This window comes from Artemia franciscana, chromosome 7 (assembly GCF_032884065.1).
Source record: "Artemia franciscana chromosome 7, ASM3288406v1, whole genome shotgun sequence".
In the NCBI taxonomy this organism is placed as follows: Eukaryota; Metazoa; Arthropoda; class Branchiopoda; order Anostraca; family Artemiidae; genus Artemia; species Artemia franciscana.
The window spans coordinates 1,183,386-1,205,506 of NC_088869.1; the positions used below are offsets into that span (position 1 = coordinate 1,183,386).

The 22,121-nt window shown below is 34.3% G+C and overlaps 1 protein-coding gene across 10 annotated transcripts in view; it reads right to left on the reverse strand.

Moving 5' to 3' along the window:
- Window positions 1-22,121, reverse strand: part of LOC136028706 (calpain-B-like) — a 182,655-nt gene that overhangs the window by 43,725 nt on the left and 116,809 nt on the right. For all 10 annotated transcript variants that reach the window (XM_065706570.1, XM_065706568.1, XM_065706569.1 and 7 more), the window contains 5 exons: window positions 19,527-19,617; window positions 16,208-16,370; window positions 10,894-11,054; window positions 6,552-6,769; window positions 2,628-2,670 (listed from right to left, as the gene is read on the reverse strand). In XM_065706570.1, the coding sequence (XP_065562642.1) occupies window positions 2,628-2,670; window positions 6,552-6,769; window positions 10,894-11,054; window positions 16,208-16,370; window positions 19,527-19,617 (676 nt within the window). The remainder of the gene's footprint in view (window positions 1-2,627; window positions 2,671-6,551; window positions 6,770-10,893; window positions 11,055-16,207; window positions 16,371-19,526; window positions 19,618-22,121) is intronic.

Below are 22,121 nucleotides of genomic sequence, written 5' to 3' on the forward strand. Positions count from 1 at the left end.
ACCGGAAATTGACCGATCAAAAGCAACGGCACCGCAAAATTAAACTAACAGTCCACCGCCACGCAAAGCGACGTCAGCAGAGATCACATCCCTGCTATTTTCTTGGGGTTGTATCAGGGACCGACACCTCCCGATGAAAAGGCCTCGTGATATACAGGTGAAAACTGCATTAACTAGAAATTCCCAAATATAACTTCATTCCTTGCCGTTTTATCCACACATCATGAATTAATACCTTGGTTGTTATGGCCTCTCTTGAGCCCGGGCGAAATCTTGATTAGACCCCCCCCACCCTCCCCCTCCTAAAATTTCAGGCCAAATTTAACAAAGTTTCTATTTATTAACGAAACTATTTTCAATTTAATAATTATAGTTTATTTTAATTTAACATTCAAATTATTTAATAGTTATTTATTTGTATCTTATGTTGTTTTTACTAATTAATTAATAATTTATTAATTATTTGCATTTATTAACTGCGCCCTTTGAAATACAAAATGATCATAACCGTTAGATTATTTATTTTAAATTCTGCGCCCTTAAAATGTTTGCACCTGGAGCAAGTGCCCCACCTGTTCCCCCTTAAAACCAGATCTGTTTCGTAAATATTAAACATATAGTTACAAAAGGTAGCAAGAAAAGTTTCGAGTCTTGGCACAACCTTGTAAGTTAAACCCAGGCTATCCATCTCTTTCATCAACGTTAAAAAAAGTCACTTAAGAACTATGATAGAAATAATAATGAGCATACTCGAACTAATGCGGTTAATTGATATGACATGAACCTTACAACCAGAACATAAGTATGATATCTGCCACCTTGTGACAGCGATAATGAATACAGATGTGGCAACTTTTAGCCTAGCAAACGATCATAAGTTCCTAGCCTATTTGAACATTCGTTTTGGCGATAGCTTTAGCTAGATGAATCTAACTCATATTACCAAATGTGATTACTTGACCGTATAAAACTAGTTAAAGTTGCAAAAAATAAGCTTAAAAATCTAAAGATAGCAAATTCTACTAATTCACTGAGCTTCATGTGGCCAGAAACGTATAAAATATATCAGACTTGATAATTTAAAAAGTGCTTTTGGGTATTTTTAACAAAATGAAAATGATAGCTAATCTAAAATGAGAACAAAGGAGGGGGGAGGAGGGGATTGTTCTGTTTTCTCCAGATATTTCAAGACTCTTATGATTTTTCCAGTAATTTCTGGCACGAAGTTGCGACTTCTTCAAATTTCGCAGCCCTATGAAGGAAATTCCTGCGGTGACCATCACAAGGCCAGTGAATCATTATTTAGCCTACACTTTTCCACAAATAGGTAGAAACTGCTAGATCTAAAAACAGTGAACCAGCATTGAATGATTATTTATCTATTTTAGTTTCTAGAGAAAAACAGGTTTGCTTATAAAAATGCTGTGGCTTTAAACTTGTTTTTGTTTTACTAGGTACAAATTCAAATACAAGAACTAAATTTTAAAGGGAGCGAACAAAATTTTAGGATACAAAATTTCAAATAAATAATCTTATATTTATAATTATTTTGTATTTTCAAAACAAAGTAGAAGGCGCAGTTGGCATCCGAATTTTGGCGCAATTGGAATCCGAAATGAATTTTTTTTTTTTCAATATCTTTTCCCATAGAAAGTAAGAAAAGTCAAATTTGAATAAACAAACAATTTTGTTAATAAATGAAAATTTTGTTAAAATTTGGGCTGAAAATTTCTGGGAGACAGGCGTGGGGGGGAACGTTAATCAAGATTTTGCCCTCGGCTCAAGAGAGGCTAGAACCGCCACTGGTAAAAAAAAAGTACGTTTAATTGGCTACCCTTATTGATATACCCTTAAGGAATAATGTGGTTGTCTAAAAAAACCTGAACATTGTCCTCACCAAAAATAAACCAATGAAATTTAAGTACAATTCTTAAGACCGAACAAAAAAAAACGATAATCTCTCTTATTCTCGCTTATTTAAGAGTGGCAAATAAACAAGTGGTAAATAAGTGGCAAAAGTGTCAATAGCCAGAAGTGGCAGCCAAATTTACCTATAATTCCTTTAAAAATACGTTTAATATTTAAGGCTCACTGGTTCCATTTTGGGCCTTTATAAATACAAACTTTAGATTTTATACGCATGTAGCTGTTATATTTATGTAAAAATGCAACATGTAAATTATGGATAACGCCTTTTATAATTTCTTTATATCGTTAAGTGTAACAATAAGGGTATAAGAAAAAATATTATTAGAAAATTAAATGGCAATAGTTTTGAGGGAAATATAGCAATTTAAATGGTAATCTTTTGCTTAACTTAAATTCTTGTGCTTTATCAATTTGACATGATTACATCAATAATTGATCATTGTGAAAAACTGATGCTCGTGATTAAGCTGTATCCAGGGGAAAAAAGTTAGGGGATTTAACCCCCCCCCCCGCCTGAAATGTTTGTCTGACTCGTAAAAACGTAGCAAAAATGAATACAAACAAATTTTGCACGCGTATTTTGAAGATTTTTTGTAACCCCCCCCCCAAAAAAAAATGAACCCCCCCGAAACAAAATACTAGATACGGTCCTGAATGTGGTAATTAAAATTCAATATAAGATCAATTTGGGAACATACCTGTTCACCGGAATCATCATATCCTAGTTCAGCGTCATTCTCTCTGGAAAATAAAAAAGAATAACTTAATGGCTTTCAATACTGGGTAAAGCAAAACCTTCACCCCCCAGAAAGGCCAGGAAAATGGACTTTCTTTTGATTTTCAACTTCAGAGCACACCAACACATGCCACCCTTTAAGAAAGACGGATGCTTTTATAATTGCAAATACTTTTCGTTTAAGGAAACAAAGTTCTTTAATACAGCATTTAGAAAGCATATCTTGAATCTATCTAAAAACCTGCTTTTTGATCAAAGAGCTTTTTAGGTTTTAAATAATGAACTAAGTCCAGTTTAATCAAGAGAAGATTTGCGTTGACCATCCTAAATTTCCTTTTCTGCCATGCCTCCTCTACCTAACTAATTCTGAAACAGAATTTGAAGACAAGCATACTCTTCAGAGAAAATAAGGACCTTAGCAGCGTTGCCAACGCTTTTGAGATTAACTATACCAGCTTTCAAACCAAACTGAAAAAAAAAATACTTTGTAGTACAATCATTGCTTTCTAGGTAAGCTTCCATTTCACAGACAAAAAAACTAGAATATGGCTTTTTTTTACTAATATCTTCATTCTATTTCTGAAGCCAATTTTGAGAGCTGTTTCCCGTATGATGAAATTATCAGAAATTTTCGGAAATTTTTTGTCAGTTTAGAGGAAATTTATGGAGATTTGAAGAAAATTTGGAAGGACGAAATTGGTGGAGGAAATGTGAGGAGATCTGTCACGTCAACGAACACCATTTTCTTTTGCTTGAATCTCTAAGAGGTGACTTTAGAAGTTTTGAAAATTTAGAAAAAATAAAACTTGAACCTGTAAATACACCCCAGATGTATAAAACTGTAGCAGAAATTAGGGATTGTACCCCGAAATGCCCAAATGATGTACCACATTGTGCTAGAACCTCTAAATTGGACCGAAAGCAGTGCAATTGCACCATAATGGCAACACTTGAGGTTAGTACGACATACACTAAAGCGAGGCGCTTCCGGCTAAATCTCAGATACGGGGTTTTGCCAACCTTAGTGGTTTATTACTTCTTTTTGTGTGTTATTTCTTATCCTAGGATATTTTTAATGTTAATTTTATAAGATAATGATTTTGAATATAGGAAAACAGGTTATTCGAAAAAGTAGAAAACATTGGGACCGTGAACAACCGAAACTCCTAAAAATAGGTACTTAGATTTCAACAATTAAATCAAAATAGAGTAATCCCAACTACACAAAATTGACTATTTTGTGAAGTTATTTATCAAAAGTTATGGTCATAAAAAAAGGTGGAAAACCCCAACAGAAGGTGACCATCTAGATGACACTGATGCTATTAAATTCAACTTGTAAAAAGGATTCTATATCGAAGGTTTCAAGTTCCTATATGCAAAACTTTAGGATAGTCAAGGAACTCAATTTTGAATGAAAAAGACCTCCATATGCCGTTAGGTAGTTTTACCCTTAGTGAAAATAAGGAACGTGTATGAAAAATCATCCAAAAATGAGCGAAAAAATATATCATCATGGAGTTTTAGAAATTTAACTTTTTTTGATTGCTGTAGCAAAAGGCAAACACTGCCATTAATCTAAGCTACGCTTTGATATAAGTACTCTTAATATTACTGAAGATAAAAATTCAAGTAATTAGCTAATTGACAAACCTAAAAAAAACATCTGTTTAGAAAGACTAATTAAGCTATCTTATTCTGTTGCACCTATCCTTTTAGTTGACTATTGACATATCAATAGAATCCTTATTTTCCCCTGATTTAGAAAACACCTTTTTTTTACATAACTTTTCAAAATTGGCCTGGCCGAGTTGGTTAGTGCGCTGGATTCGGGATCCTTTGTCTGAGAGGACGCGGTTTCGAATCCCGGTGTACCCAATTCTTCAGTTGGGACGGGGGTCAGTTGTGTGACTCTGTAAGCTTAGCCAGAGTCGACCCAGCTCTAAATGGGTACCTGGAGAAATCTGGGGAAGGTAAACAGGAAGGGTGTGCGCAAGCACAGGATGGCTGGCCCCCAACCCCCCATTGCACTTCCTGGCTGAAGGGCCAAGAAACGGAGATCAGCACCGTCGGTAGGGACTGTAAAGTCTAATGCCGTATCCTTTACCTTTACCTTTTTTCAAAATTCCCACCTAGCCTATATTTGCTAAATGAGATGGAATGAATAAGATGGTTGTGTTACCCGTTGCATCGCTTGACAATCAATTGCAAATAAATTGGATGTTACAAAAAATTGATTGCGCTTGTTTGTAAACATGAGTTTACATATAAAAATGATACATATAATTACAAATAATTACATATGAAAATAAGTTTACACTTGCCTCTTTTCACGATCCAGTTGTAGCAACAGTGAAGAGAATTTACGCAATGGAAAAATTTTATTAATTGTATAATAAACATTAAAAGCATAGAAATCCTGGCTTTCAAGTATGAACAGACTGAATATGGGGCAAGAGAAGATGGGTTAAAAATTCTTGAAAGGCTTAAAAAGGCAAAAAGTAACCTCTAAGTTTGTGCCATTGGTATTTCAAAGGCTTTTGACTCCAGTCAAAAGCCAGTCCATTACCATGCAATTTTGTCTCTCTTTAGAAGTGGAGTTAATCCATTTGTTTGCACCTGCCTGTGGCAGTGGTATCAGAACTCCTCAATCCAGATTCGTTGGCAAGTTACGGTTAGTAATCGTATTCGTATGCGCCGTGGTGTTAAGCAAGGTTCTGTTCTTAGTCCGGCAATATTTGATAACTCTATTAGAGAAGTTACTCGACAGATTTCCACCATACTTAATTGAGCCATATATTGACGCAAGTCCCTTGTCTTATGCCGATGACATTCTTTTCTTGGCTGACAATCTTAGGGTACTTCATAACGCCGTTGATGTTGTTTACTCCGGACTTTTAAGAAATCAGTCTTCCAAAACTGAGTTTCTTGTCTTTGGACTGGAGATCGTCTTATGATACAATCCAGGTTGGTTCTGCCACAATGTCGTCTTCCAGTTCATTTAGGTATTTAAGTCTTCAATTTGGAACTTCAATTAGGTCCACTAGGCAGCTTATAATTGCTTCTTTGAAAGAGAAACTAAGAAAATCTTATGATCTTCTCGCCAGGGTAAAGGGCCAGTTTCATATGAACACAAACACCTCATATTTTCCCAAAATGCAAATGAGAGAAAAACTTAATTAGACCTGGATCGGATGGAGGACACTCCCTGACATCTTGTGTTTTTACAAAATGCATCTGATAGAAATTTGGAGATGGCCATTCGTTGTCGTAGAAAGTTTTGGAGTAGTCTCCAAAACTTTCTTGATGGTCGGCTATATAATGCGTTTTTGTACCGCCTGTGTTGTTTTTATAACTGTTTGGAAATTTTTCTCTGCACCTGATAAAAAGCAAATCTGATCGCTGTTCTTTAGGTTCTGCAGCGTCACCAGCTGCAGAGACTGATAATGCTTAATCCATATACTACAGCATGAATAGGACAATGGATAAAGGGTTGATTCATTTATATTTATGTAATGTTCAGAAGGGAGCGGGGGTGAGTTTGAAGAGCGGTATTGGTACCGGCTGGCCTATAACTACCGGGACTACCGGGGACATGCCATAAACTGCCGGGGACAGGCAGCTCAAGTACCCGCACTTCCCACAACACTTCATTAGAATTACTTAATTTCACAAGGAGAACCCTTTTGTAGCTGATTGGAGGATATTTTATTTTTAATAAAGAAGTGTCTGAAGTTGTCAAGAACAGTAAGTGTTCTTTTTTTCTGTGCCCTTTTTGTTTTTCTTTTCATTTTTTTATACTCCTCTTTAGTGCAATTGCGTTGTATGCAGAGGGTAACAACAAATTATTATTATTATTAGTAGAAAACAATAGGAAAATACTTACTGCATTGAGTTAGATTTTTCAGTAAATACTCTAATAATAAATTCACCCTCTTCACCACGATCAAATGTAGATGGCACTAGGCAGTAAGTTCCAGGTGGCAGTTTGAATCTGGCACAAACTTCTCTGAGATTTATAAAGGCAGGCGATCTAGCTACAGATGCGTTATATTTGAAAAAACGCACGTCCAATGGCTTGGGTGCATTATCAGGGTCATTTATCTATAAAAAGAGAATTAATTTCTTTAACTGTTTTTAGCCTTTAGAAGCGTCAAAGATTCATCTTTGATTTTTAACGCTTTATACAGGTCAATGGGTACTACTTGGGCTATCCCAAAGAACTAGAGAAATTTAAAATAAGCTTAATCTTAATCTAGATACCCTTCAAACATTTAGACAGAGATTGGAATTAATTTTAGACTTAGTTCCTCCTTAATTCCTTAGCTGGTTATAAAAACTCTAAATAGAAATATTAATTGTGTGTTCTTTTTTAAATTTAAAAATGAAGCAATTTGAAAAGTGCAAATTTTAGTAGCTTTTTTTCCTGAAATTGACAAGCTGAGATATGGAGCTGTCAACTTGTTTTCTTAAAAGCAGCCTTTTTTAGATTTGTCCAGAAAAAGACAAATAAGTTAAGAATTTTAGCTTATGACTTTAGTATTTCAACTTTTTATGTAGAGGACTTAGTTACTCCTTAATTCTTGAGGATTAAGTTACTTAAAGCTACTTTGTTACGGATTGATTTTGTCTGTGTTTTCTTTTTAAATAATAAATTCCGATTACTACTACTACTAAAAATTAGTTTTCCCGGACAGTGTGGTGCATACGAGATCGAGAAAGCCTCTGTGGGCGTCTCGTAGGTTTGTTGCTGTGAGGACAAATTCTCCCTATGATTGTAACGACGGCTGTGCAAACTGGAGATCAAGGTCGTAAGCGCCTCTGAGCGCATTTTCCGGTTTCCCATCCTATCGACTCCCACATGGCTGCCTGGTATGCCACATGGCATGCTGTAAGATAGCAGCTCCATTTTTCTTCTTCACACCTTCATAAATAAGCAGTTGGCCGGCTCTCCGACGACTCCTGCCACTACCAACTTTAACAAGTTACTTTGGCGTTAGAAGGCATTAAAAATGAAGAGCTATAAACAACAAGTTCCGTGTTGCGTTTTGAATCTGGCACTAATTTCTCTAAGAAGTATTAAGACAAGTGGACTACTAAAACTAGCTACAATTGCGCTATATTTGGAAAAAACGAGCCCAATGACCCGTTAAGGTGTATTTAGCAAAGAGCATAGGGAACCGCCGTCCTAGCTGAGTGGTTGGCATGCTGGGCTGAAATTCTTTGTCAATGGGGACAGAGGTACGAGTCTAAGTTGTCGTTGGTCATTTGGCTTGGAAGCGGAGTTAGAAGTGCGACTCTGTAAGCTCAGCCAGAGGCGACCCATCTTTAAATGGGTACCTGGAGAAATCTGGGGAAAAACACGGTAAGTGTCGGATGATTTTCCCCGAGCCAAGTATTGCAATCTCGGCCAAAGGTAGAGAATAGAGATCAGTACCTGCGCAACGCAGACCATTTGACAGCATACTTTTTTTTTATCTTTTTTTTTTTTTTAGTGAACTGCCAAGAGAGGAATCTTAAGCACTTTAAAATCGACATTTATTGAATTTTGTTCTGTCTACAGTTGCATCATTTTCCAGGTTAAGGAAAAGAAGCATTTTATGAATAAAATGAGACGAATAAAATGAATGAAATTAAATAAAATTAATTAAACACATGTTAAATGGCTTAAATGCGTCATCTACTACTACTACTAATAATAAATCACCGCAGCACCAAGCCGTCTGAGGCCAACACAGCTACACACGCTCCTCCTCTAACCCAGTCTATTCAAAGCTTCCCTCTTTACACCCTCCCAGGAAGTTCCCATTTCCTTTAAACCGTTATTTATGACACCCTCCCACCCCTGACGAGGACGACCTGCTTTCCGTGTAGCCCTAGAAGGTTGACCGAAAAGGACAATCTTCGGCAATCTGGCATCCTTCATTCGCAGAACGGGGCCTAGCCATTTCAACCTTTCTTTCATTATAGTCCTTGAAAGTGAGATTGAACTACATTATTCGTACAGCCTACTGTTAGAAGTACGGTCAGTCAGCCGGGTACCCAGAACAATCCGTAGGCAGTTTCTCTGGAAAACATCTAGTAAATTTTCATCCGCTTTTCAGAGCACCCATGCTTCAGAGCCACATTTGACCACTGTCATCACTGTAGGTTCCAATATTCTAATCTTGGTTTTCAGACTTATCTTCCCATTCTTCCAAACTTTTTTTTACTCTGAAAAAACACCTTGAGCCTTGGCTATTCTACTTTTAACATCTTCACTACTCCCACCGTCTTTGCTGATAATACTACCAAGAAAGGTGAAGCTGCCCACCTGATCAACCTTTTCGTTGCCCAACGTCACCTTTTCGTCTTCACTTCCTAGTTTTAGTGACTTAGTTTTAGTGACTCAGTGAATCCTAGTTTTAGTGACTTAGTCTTCTCATCATTAATTTTCAAACCTATTCAAGCTCCTTGAACTTTCAAAACTTCTAAAAGTTCATTTATTTTGCTCCCACTTTCATGTAATATGCTTAAACCATCAGCATAATCTAAGTCCAGGAGTGTTTTTCCTCCCCATTTGATTTCGTCGTCTTCCATTCATATAAAGGGGGACAGAACACAACCCTGCTTAACTCCTGATTTAATACAAAACAACTGCTAACCTCATTTCCTTAACTGCAGCAGTATTATTCTCGTACATAGCACTAATCACTTTAATGTATTTGTGTACCATATAAAGATAAGACCTTTGCTAAAGCTCTTCTATCAACAGAATCGAACGTTTGCTCATAATCTATTTTTTTTATAATAAAAAAGTGTCGGTTAAATATTTTTAGCAAAGAAAGTAACTGGTCGTTTTAAAACAGTCATTTTTAAAAATCCATACAATTTCGTTGAACTGCGTCTGTTTGTGTCATTTTTTTCTTTCATTTTATTTATTTTTTTTCTTTTAAGTCCGATAAAACTTGACCCTAAATCATCCTTGATATCAATGGATCCAATCCTACCTAATCCTACCTAATGGACCCCATCCTACCTAAGAAAATTTCCTTTGAACATCCTTTTGGCATCCAATAAGTCAAATTCAAACATGTGTCTTTAAAACTTCATTATTCGATTACGATTATCGATTACTTCATTACTCGATTACGATTATCGATTACTTCATTTTCGATTACGATGATCGATTGCTCGACAATGCTTAGTTTTTTGTGAATAAAATCGATCCTTATTCATACGGGTATATTTTAGAAACAGGGAGAAGAATTACCTTCCTCCAACCTTTTCATGGCGAATTTTGATATACAGTAACTTTAGACATTCAAATTATGAAAAAATCAAAGATGTGTCTCTAGAACAAGATTATTCGAGCAGCTTGGTTTTACTTAGCGGTATTATTCTTAAACAGCACCGTACCGGTATAATTTAGCAATGGGTAGTTACAATTAATCCTCCTTAATATCAAAACTGGTAATTGATAATTTATCAAAACTGGTATGAAAATGGTGATTGGTGAAAATTGAAAACTTTACCTCCTTAAGATCAAAAATTGGCAAATTTTTAACCAAATAAGAAGTTTTCAACCTCTTGGGCAAAACAAAATTACAAAATAAGCAAGGTTCTTTGCTCAAAACCTAGGTAGATAGACGTTTCTTTAGAAGATGTGTCTTTAAGACATAACAAATATCAAGTGCGATTCAAACCACATGAAAGTGATTCATCCTTTTAAATACTGAAATACTGAAAGCTTTCAGTAAATACTGAATACTTTCAGTATTCAGTATTTTTTTCAGTAAATACTGAAAGCTTAGTATCCATTCTTGTTAAAATTATACTTCCTTATCGTACAAGGAGTGAAAATTATTGGCAGGAGGAGAGGGACTTTCAGCCGTCTATAGTAGTAGAACAAATTTTATTATCAAAACAATGATATATCACAATAATGGAACAGCAAAATCAGAGCCTGCAAAGCTGTGCTATTAGACAACAAACAATCACGAGAAAAAAAACTGAAAAGAAATAAAAATTAAAAAAGAAAAAAGAGTAAGGTATAAAGGGTAAAATATTCTACAAAAAAAGTAACATATTGAAATCTCGAAGCAATAAAATAAAAAAAAATACATAAATAAATCCTTTTAATGCGTTTCAAAAGTATATTAACCAAGCATAGCCTTCTTGCGAAACCCACTTTATTCTATACTATAAAAATGGTCTAATATTATATGTTTTTTAGTTTAAAACCTTACCGCATAGATTGCAAATCCAATTGTAAGCAAGTCCAGTCCAGCTTTACGTTGAGATCTACGGTTTTTCTGCATGAGGCTAACAATCAGGGTGCACTTATCGTCTTCATCCTCGTCACAATCTTCAAGGGTCATCCGGAACTGAGGATTGGTCCAAAATGTCTCTGGAAGTGAATTGTTTTTTTAGCAGTCCCTTTTTTGTTGGGTAATGTTGAACGTCCTAGCTAGGACGTCCAACGAGTTGGACGTCCGGAAGCACCAAACTCCCCAAAGCACTTAACCCCTCCTCCCAACTCCCCCAAAGAGAGCAAATCCAGTACGGTTACGTCAACAACCAAGTATATACGACATTTGCTTATTCTATCCACCAAGCTTAATACCGATTCCTCCACTCTAACCTTCTCCAAGGTTTCCGATTTACCCCTCCGACTCCCCCCAGTGTCAGCAGATCTGGTCCGGATTTGAAATAAGAGCTTTGAGACCTGAATTCCTTTTAAATACCAAATTTCATTAAGATCCAGTCACAGTTCTTATGTTAAAAATACCTCAATTTTTCTAATTTTTCCAAGTTAACAACCCCTCCCAGCTCCTCCAAAGAGAATGGATCCGTTCCAATTTCGTCAATCACGTATTTAGAACATGTGCTTATTCTTCCCATCAAGTTTCATCCCGATCTCTCCACTCTAAGCGTTTTCCAAGATTTCTATTTCCCTCCTCCAACTTCCCATATCCCCAGAACCAATTCGAGTCGAAAATGGAGCATCTGAGACATAATATCCTCCTATATATCAAGTTTCCTTAACATCTGATCACCTATTCGCAAGATAAAACTACCTCAATTTTCACGTTTTCCAAGAATTCTGGTTTCCCCCTCCAACTCCCCCAATGTAACAGGATCTGGTCAAAATTTAAAACAAGACTTTTAAAGCACAAGATCCTTCTAAATATCAAATTTCATTAAGATTTGATCACCCGTTCGTAAGTTACAAATACCTCATTTTTCAAAATTATCCCTCCCCCACAACTCTACCAAAGAGAGGGGATCCGGTCCGACATGTCAGTCACGTATCTTAGACCTGTTTTTATTCTTCCCATCCACTTTCATCCTGATCTCTCCGCTTTAAGTATTTTCTAAGATTTCCAATCCCCCCAACTACCCCCCCCCCCAATGACGCAGGATCCGGTTGAGATTTTATGAGATCTGAGTTACGAGGTCCTTCTAAATATGAAGTTTCAATAAGATCCGATCACTCCTTCGTAAGTTAAAAATACTTCATTTTTTCTAATTTCTCAGAATTAACCCTCCCCCCTCCAATTCCCCCAAATAGAGCGGATCGGTTCCAATTATGTCAATCACGTATCTAAGACTTCTGCTTATTTTTCCCACTAAGTTTGATCCCGATCTCTCCACTTTAAGCGTTCTCCATGATTTTAGGTTACCCCCCCCCCCGAAACTCCCCCCAATGTCACCAGATCCGGTCGGGATTCGAAATAATACTTTTGAGACATAATATCCTTCTAAATATCTAATTTCATTGAGATCCAATCACCCGTTCGTAAGTTAAAAATACCTCATTTTTTCTAATTTTTCAGAATTAGACATAATATCCTTATAAATATCTAATTTTATTGAGATCCGGTCACCCGTTCGTAAGTTAAAAATACCTACTTTTTTTTAATTTTTCAGAATTAATTTTTTCCCTGATACACCTGCCATATTTCATCGTCCTAGCTTACCTGGGAATGCCTAAAGTAGCAAAACCAGGACCGACAGACCGACAGAATTTACGATTGCTATATGTCACTTGGCTAATACCAAGTGCAATAAAAACCACAAAGCTAACTATAAAAATCAAAGAAAGATATTAGAACTAAAAAAAATGTCTGGAAAAGATTTTTTTTTTTTTTTAGAAGAGTCTCTTTTTTGTAGGGTAATGCTAGCAGAGTGGAAGCTAGTGAAGATTCTGGCCTATCTCGCGCCCGGGGCAAAATCTTCATTAGCAGCCCCTCCCTAAGAAATTTTCAACAAAATCCTATCAAAATTTTCGTTTATTAACATCTTTGTCAATTGAATAATTAATCAATACTTTATTTTTCAATTACAATTACGTTATTTTGATTCAATTCTTTTTATTTTTTTAAATTTATATTTATTTTATATATTAACTGATAGTATATTGATTATTATTATTATTTTATTTAATTAATTTTATTGAATTATCTTTATTTTTTGATTTATCTATATTTTATTAACTAATTGACTAATAATTTAATAATTACTTTCATTTATTAACTGTGCCCATAATTTGTTTTAGTAATAATAAAGTTTGAAAAATTGTAAACCATTAGGTTTTTTATTTTAAGATTTGCACCCCTAAAATTTCTGCACCCAGGGAAAGTACCCCTTTTGACCTCCCCCCCCCCCTAAGGCTGCCTCTAGCTAAAGGCCCACAAATGTTGTCAAAAGTAAAAAAAGAATATTTGTTTACTTTTCCCTCTTTTCGTTAATATAAACTAAAAAAAGTGTCATCGTAAGTAATATGCATCTTGACATTGGGAAAAAACAATACGGCTAATGTAAAATCAATAAATTGAGTGAATTTCAAATATGCAACTGAAAATATGAGACGTAAGAGAAGCGATTTATTTGACTTTTGCACGACAAATATCTTTTTCTGCACATTATTAACTAATTCTTAGGTAATTAAACATACAATATTTAAATATTTCTAATAATAATTTTATATTTAATTTAACATATGAAGCAGAAAATACGAAGTGAAGAAGATACAAAAGTGCACAGAATTACCTTTAGGCACTTTAGCAAAGCTTTTATTGAAATTAAAAAAGTATAAGTTCGAAATAAAACCAAAAAATTAAAATACTTATTATATTTCGAATGTGTCGAAATATATTTCGAAATATAATATTTCGAAATGTTTCGAATAATATTTCGTGCTTATTTACTATAATAGCTTGAGGCTAAAAATAACAATGGCTATATTAAAAAAAACAAACAGAAAAACAGAAGTATTATTCAATCCTAGATAAGTTTTGACCAAGGAACTTTATGTTCACATACTTAATCTATAAGTAAACAATAGAAACAAGACCTTCACCATCCCCCAAGACATATTTACAGGACTACTTTATAAGTTCAATCTACCCTTAATTTAATTTCCATTTTTGGGGCTCTTTGGTCACCAGATTGTGAGCTTTTATCTCCAGTCAGAAAGAGAAGATGTCACATACTGATGCATGAAAAGTTGCCTTTTCATCTCCTTTGGGAACAAGTTCTTCGGCGAGTCTTTCTACTGAGCCATCGACGGCGGTCTTCGCCTTAGATGGCTTCGGCTGCATTCCATTCGTTGATTATGTGTTAGCCCTATAAGTTTTTGCAGTTTTGTTCGGTCGAGGATGATGTGTTTAAGCCTGAAGCTTTGGAGAAGCTAAGTATCGGAGATTCTATTTCGGTAATCTAGCTACTAAAAGATAATATTTCTTGTTCGTTTTTTCTTAGTATCAATTGGCTTTAGCAGGTTACTTGGGTTCTTGTCCGAAGCCTGTTGTTACAGTCCATAAATAAAGGATATTTTCCGTCCAAATAAAATTCCAAACTCCTTTATTTCGATTCAATATAGTTATTTCCGTGAGTTAACTAACAACAACGACTGTAGCGCAATCTTTAAAAAATATAAGTAAGTATTATTAGGTGACGCTGGTAGTAACTTCTTAAAATTCGTAATTACTAATAGATGTGATCAGTTCGCATTCCAGGCCCGGGATCACGTACTATCTACGTTAAAATAAGTAATTTTCTCAATGACAAATCTCTTTCTAAGTGACTCCCTACCAGAATTATCGCAAATTACAACTGGCATTCGTTCCATGACTTTATCAATGGTTCTTCTCAAACAAAAAATGTCCTGGGCTAACAAAGAGAATCATAGTATTTTCTTATATAGATAATAAGTACTAAGACGGATGGAAGTGATGAGCTTTTCTAAGACTTTTCATTCAAAAAGACTGACAACCGAACTTTCTTTAGTCCCTTACTACCGACAAAGAAAACAATAAAAAACTTGAAATACTGAACGAAGGTTTAAGATGGAATCAGCACATTGACTATCTGACTAAAAAGGTGTCTCACTTTTAAATTCTTTTTCCAACCTAAACGGATTTGATATACCAACTGACGTTTTAAAGTCTGTATGCTGCAGTATGTTAAACCTTCTCTTGAATACGCATGCTCAGCTTGGCATCTGGCGCTGACGAAGGACCAATCAGGCAGACTCGAGAGGGTACAAAAAAACGTGTGAAAATTATACTTAGACATAGGTACTCAGCATACAAAGATGGATTGAAACAACTCAACTTGAATTCCCTTGATAGTTATAGACGTGAAATGGCATACCGATCTGGACTAAAATTTTCGAAATATCCAACTCACTGTGCTTTATTAATTGACCTTAAGAACCGTTGTACTAAGGGATAACAATGAAGTCCAACAAATCGAAAAGAATTACTCACAGTTACATGTGTACCTAGATTCTAGTACCGAGAGAAAGCCTAAATCGTTCGTGCCTTATTTACACGGTATTTTTATGATAGCATTTAGGAAGTACTGGATATACGTAGTTTATGCCATAGATTGCATGTAAGTGTTAAATTATCGATTTCAGTGTATACACGACGTATCTATGCTGGTGTTAAAGCATGTCATCTTATATCTTCCATGTCATCCATCAGTAAAGTAAAAGATATCAGTGCAAGATGGAATATCAGTAAAATAAAAATAATATTTGTGTTTTAATATAAGCTAGATTTTAATTATTATTGTCCAATTAAGATTAAGACTTTTGAAATTTAGCCATTTAAAGATTTTTTCAATAAACCCATAATTATTTCGTTTTAATGTATAGTTGGTTTTGTTCTGTAGAGATAAACATCTCTGAGCATATTACAATATTCAAGAGATAATAGTTGACAAAAAAACTTTATCCATTTTTAGCTATTCATCAATGTTCTTATTCATTTGTTAATAAATAACGAAGGTAGATTTTTTTTTATATTTACCTATATGACCATTTTAATCCAACCTACCTAATTCATTTGAATAAATGGGTAATCACATTAAGTACAGGGACATAGATTATAAGCCATATATATAGGGAAATAAAGAGTCCAGCACTAAAGTGAACAAAGTCCTTTCTTTTCATTGTTAAAGCGCCGAAGTCAGCATAAGGTTGAAGCTTGATTCACTCTATTATGGAAAATTCTTCTGTCCATAAAAGGGAAATTAAAATAACCATCTTACGCAAATTGTTGCGGCAACCACCAGCAGTTGCTCCGCGAACCCAAGCTCCTTCAAAGCTGTTTAGCTCCCACTTTTTCTTGCACTCCTCATCTTCCACTACCTCGTCGTATATTTCGGGACTTAAGTGGACTATCTCCATCCGGGAGAAATATTTTTTGTAGTCCTAAAAAGAAAAATTAGAATAGCCTATATATTTTATCAAGTGCCTTTAAACTGTCATGTTTACATCAACCGTCATTCCATTCTAATTGTTCATGTACCGTGAGCCGAATTTGAGTCTGTCTTAGCTCAGAAATAATAAAAAAACCGATTTTTTTTTTAAGTGAAAGTAAGGAGCAATATTAAAACTTAAAACCAACAGAAATTGCTCCGTACATTATAAAAAATAAAACAGGATTTACTGACTAGACATTTTTGTTGGTAAAACTACCTGAGCTTGTGAAAAAGCTTAGACAGTCATATCCAAGACACAAGCACAGACATTTCGTTTTTTGTTAGTCCATCTGTTTTAGCTTATAATTGGGTTCACTTGCATAGCATTCGAGGCAGACAGGAGGCTTTTGTTGGCTTTAGACGTTTATTCCCCTCGTAATTTCAGTCAACTTGTTGTTCAACTAACATTAAATTAACTTTGTTATTAGTGCAAAGTTTTATAAATTAAATCAATTGCCTTGCCTGACACTCATTGCAGAATGGCCCCATTTTGACTTTAAGACTCGATTTTGACTCCCTTGACTCCATTTTGACACTCCTCTGATTCTAGGCAAATTAATGGTCTCATGTTTCAATTCTAAATTCTTGGTTCAACCTGCTTAAGACCATAGGTTAGGTGTCCCTTGTTTACCTCTCATTCCAGGCAATCTAATAGTCCTATGTCAGTGTTAAATTCTTGGTCAACCTGCCTGACACTAGACAGGCGTTAGGTTGATAAAAAAAATAACAAACAAATACTGATCCAATAAGAGAGGCACACATACTCCCACCATTTGCCCGTGCCAAATTAACCAAACACATGGAAAACGATAGATTCTATCACTATTTTAGTTTATGACTACCTACTTTTGTTCTACTGCCCTTGGAATGAAGCATGGAAGCATGGCTATTTCTACGATTAGCCATGATTTGATGACCACAACTATTTCCATTGTAATTCAAGAAATTGAAAATTAAACAGGATTCGTACGTAAATTTGAACATGTATTTCATACATTTTCCGTTTCTTTTTTCTCTGCTCCGATAAAGTACGAAATACACCATGATGTACTTATCGGTTAGTTGAGGATAGCAGCAGCTCTCCACTCCCACCCAGCCCCCCAATATCTGGTGTTTATGAACACCTCCTATACCACCTACCCATTGAGTGGAAACTTTTGCTCGTCTTAATTTTTAGCCACTTTTTACTACCATATGTAAAAAAGGCTGGTCTGAAAAAAATTTCAGGCAAAGGTGGTAGAGTGAAAATGGCTTTTTATTCGCCTGGTTTAGCTTTTCGTGAAAAAAAGCCACTTCAAATGCTCTTCATTTGCCCTTTGTAAAAAGCCTCAATTGACACCAAAGCCATCGGGAAAAGTAAAAAAGCCCAGAAAACTCCTTTTACAAAGCTATAATGATGACACAGCTTGGAAGAGTGAGAATGGAGTGAATCTTGGAGTGAAATAAAAAAAAAAAAGACTGTGGATTGTCAGTTTAATTGACATATATTGATATACAAGTTTTGATAATTCTTTTATTTACGAAAGTAAAAAAAGTGAAAACTTTTCAAACTAATTCAACTTTTCGGAAAAAAGCCACTTCAAATGCTCTTCATTTGCCCTTTCTAAAAAGCCTCAATTGACACCAAAGCCATCGGGAAAAGTAAAAAAGCCCAGATAACCCCTTTTACGAAGCTATAATGACACAGCTTGGAAGAGTGAAAATGAAGTGAATCTTGGAGTGAAATCAAAAAAAAAAGACTGTGGATTGTCAGTTTAATTGACATAAACTGATATTTATTCCTTACAAGTTTTGATAATTTTTTATTTACGAAAGTAAGAAAAGTGAAAACTCTTCAAACTGATTCAACTTTTTGTGAAAAAAGCCACTTCAAATGCTCTTCATTTGCTCTTTCTAAAAAGTCCCAATTGACACCGAAGCTGTCAGAAAAAAGTAAAAAACCCCAGAAAACTCCTCATGCAAAGCTATATGATGACAAAGTTTAATTCAATGACAGAATTAATTTTAATTCAATTTTAATTTAATTTTAATTTAATTTTAATTTAATTTAATTTTAATTTAATTTTAATTCAAAGTTTAATTCAATGACAGAATTTAATTCAAGATCGAACATTATAGGAAATCAAAAATTAAGAAGGATTCGAATATAAATTTCTGAATCTAGTACATTCTCCGTTTCTTTTTTTTCTGCTCCAATAAAGTACGAAACACATCATGCTGGACTTAGCGGTCAGCGGAGGATAGCAGCAGCTCCCCAACCCCCTCTCAGCCCCAATATCAGATACTTATGACCACTTCCAATGCCACCACACCCAATAAGAGAAAATTATTGCTCGTTTTAATTTTAGTCACTTTTTACTTCATGAGTAAAAAGAACTTGTCACCCAGATGTCTGTCTGCATAAGGGTTTCAAGGGCAAATGTATTTGTAACATTTTTCAGACTTCAAGCAGCGGGATTGTGCATTTTTATGGTTAAAGTTAATACAAGTATAAATAATAAAACTGGAGTTCTTTGGAGTAAGAAAAAAAATGATGTAGATGGAAATTTCATTTAAGATATAAAAAAATTCATCAAAAGCAAGACTTTTCTGGATTTTTTAAAATATATAAACAATAAATGGCAAACCTACAACTATAAAATTCTTTATATAATAAATACACACATTAATATAGGCTAGATGCTAATATAGGGGCAAGAGTTTTTAGGAGTCTTGGGCTAAATGGCATAGTTGTGAACTAATTAGTAACAAATATGTAATAAATTGGTATACAAATTATTAGTATACAATAATCATTAGTATAATTAGTAACAAATTAGTAACAAATATGGTGACTTGCCCCTTATAAGCACGCCCCTTTATTCAATGCATCCTTAGGTCACTGTTTATAAAACAATGTGCTCACATTATAATGTGATATGTAGGTATTATACGCGACACCATGTAATTACAGGATAATGTATAATAATGTGCACACATTATAAAAATAATGTGCAGAGACTAGCACAAATGCACTACCCCTGAAAACCCTTTGAAGGGTTTTTGAAGGTTTGAGTCTAGAAAGTTCCAAGTCTTTTGTCATTTCTTCCTGGCGATTTGCACATACCTTAAAGCTCATCCAAAACTCCCCGTCAGTGTTGAAGGTCAGGCCGATGCTTTCTTTTTCTTCGTCTGGTATATATTGCCATTCTGGTGATCTACGGACATTCAAATAATAAGGAAAAGATAATTGACAACTAAATGATATTAACTGTCTCTCTTTTTAGCACAACTTTGAAGTGAAAAAATAACACATCAGATAGTAGGCGTATATATAACAAAAGAGGGGCCTGAGTGATTATCCTGGAATAACTAATAAAGGAAAAACTTTTCTTGAGGCTAGGTATCCCTTGTTTCCCCATTCTTTTTGCTTTAAAAACAGAGGGGAAAGGAAATGTAAGATTAAATAAAAAAAACTCCAATTTTTTCGACGTAAAGGGAAGCAAAAATAATACTGAATTTTAAAAACATATTTGGTTCCTGTAAGTTACCCAATAGAAAGAACAAAAATTAAATTCAAGCTAATTGGCTCAAGTATGTGAAATTTTAAGCCAATAAAAACAACAAAACATAGGTTGTGTTAACAAATTTCTACAAATAACTGTTTCTATTTGAAAATTCTAGATTTGAAAAAGAGTTGATCGGTAAAAGCCTGAAGTTTCAAAATTTTATGAAAAAAAAATACTTCAACATTGTGGAACTTTCTGACACGTGTATACCTTATCAAATATGACACGTATATGCCTTATCAAATTTGGAATTGCCTATTAACAAAATTTTATAAAAGAATAATTTGTCAGGAATCATCTTTTTCAAAAATATCATCTTTTACTTTATTTGTAGCTTATTTCTATTCCATTATTTATTTCTATTTTTATTAGTATATTTTTCTTCTATAGTTTGTTCTTAGTCTAACAGATTATTTTTAGTCGTAAGAGTCATACATAAAGACTCAATAGCAAATTAACCCCCCCCCCTCCCCCAAACTGTTAAACAAAATGACAAAAATTACAAAATTCATAATTTGTTGTCTACTAAATATAATCCAAATTTTGTTTATTTTTATTTTATTTTTGATATTAAGAAATGAAAATTAAAACAAGACCATTTATTCCACGGTGAAGCTATAGGCCCATTTTTGATGATCCATCGATGATCTGGGTTATATAAATGAGCTAAGTTTTATATTTCAATTCCTTTGTGGGTTTGAAAATGCTTACAATATATAAAAGCGAACCATTTTTTTTTTACAAAAGATTTAATTTTTTTTTTAGTAATCTGTAATTGATGTATTCAGTGCGAGCTGTTTTTTTTTACAGAAAGAAGGTTTTCCTTATAAAAAAAAACGAAGAAAAATATACCAAGTTTGGATTCTATAGGCCAAACAGACAAATTGTCAAGTGCTCACATCAAAATTATGAATTTTCATCAGCATGTTTTTTTCTAAAATCTTGATTATTATTAGTAGTTTTTTATGTATTTTTAGTAGTTTTTTATGTATTTTTCTTTGGGGAGGGGGGGGGGTAAGCAGGCGGGAACATGGGCGAAGTAAAATAAATAAAGGTACCCTAAGTTCAAAGATTTTCCAAATTTCTAGCATACAAATTCTGCATTATTTATCCCATGGAGATACGTGGAAAGATGGATCGATTTTAAGTTTGAGATTAATAAGTTGTCTTAGTCCCTACAAAATAAAGAAAAAAAAAGAAAAAAAGAGTTTCAATTTCTGATGAGAGCACATAGCAAAATTGAAATCCCTTCTGAACCAATGCAACAATCTTATATAAAATTAAAGCAAACAAACTAACTATTGATATTTCCTGTACTTGAAGAATTATACAAAATTAGCACTTCACTGAAAACACAAAACTCACGCAAAAATAAGCAACCAAAAATAGAATACCGACATTGACATTGCAGGATATCGACTTTCTATTTACGTGATATCGACAACCTTTACCGTAATTTATATCTATGAGCAAATTAAGGTCCAAAAGAATACAAATGAATGCAACTAAAATTCGCTTCAAACTCGAGCAAAAAAAAGAAAAAATGTTATTTTAGTAGCCGCAAAGTCATTAAGCAGTCTATATAAACAAATGACTGATTATAAGACAATTCGTCTGACTTGCCAGCCCTGGCCAAGATATCAATAGCTCGTACTATTAAATTTTAGAATAAAAATAGATGAAGTATAATCTAAGACAAAGTAGATAAAAAATAAATTAGAATTAAATTAGTTAAAATGCTGATTCATTTTTTTAACGCGCAATTAAATAAAATGCAAATTAAAATTAGAGGAAAATAATAAAATACAATAAGAAAAAATAATTTGACAAATAAATCTAATAAAGAATTAGAAATAGATCTTAGTGTTCGTTAAAATCCAGAAATAATGAACCGTTATTTTTCCTCTAGAAGTTCAGCAATTATTTATTATTATTTAAGAATTAACGACGCTTCTTGACTATTAAGGTCCTTGCGTCGGCCCTGCAGTGCATTCCTGCAGCGTCATTCGATCTCTGGGTCCCGTATTACCAAACTAAGGTCAAATCCACTGCGCCACCACAGGACAGTTCAGCTATTTTTGTATACTACGGACAATTTCAAACTTTGATGCGAATCCATGAAGGAGTTAGTCTATTGTTCTTGCACTACCAAG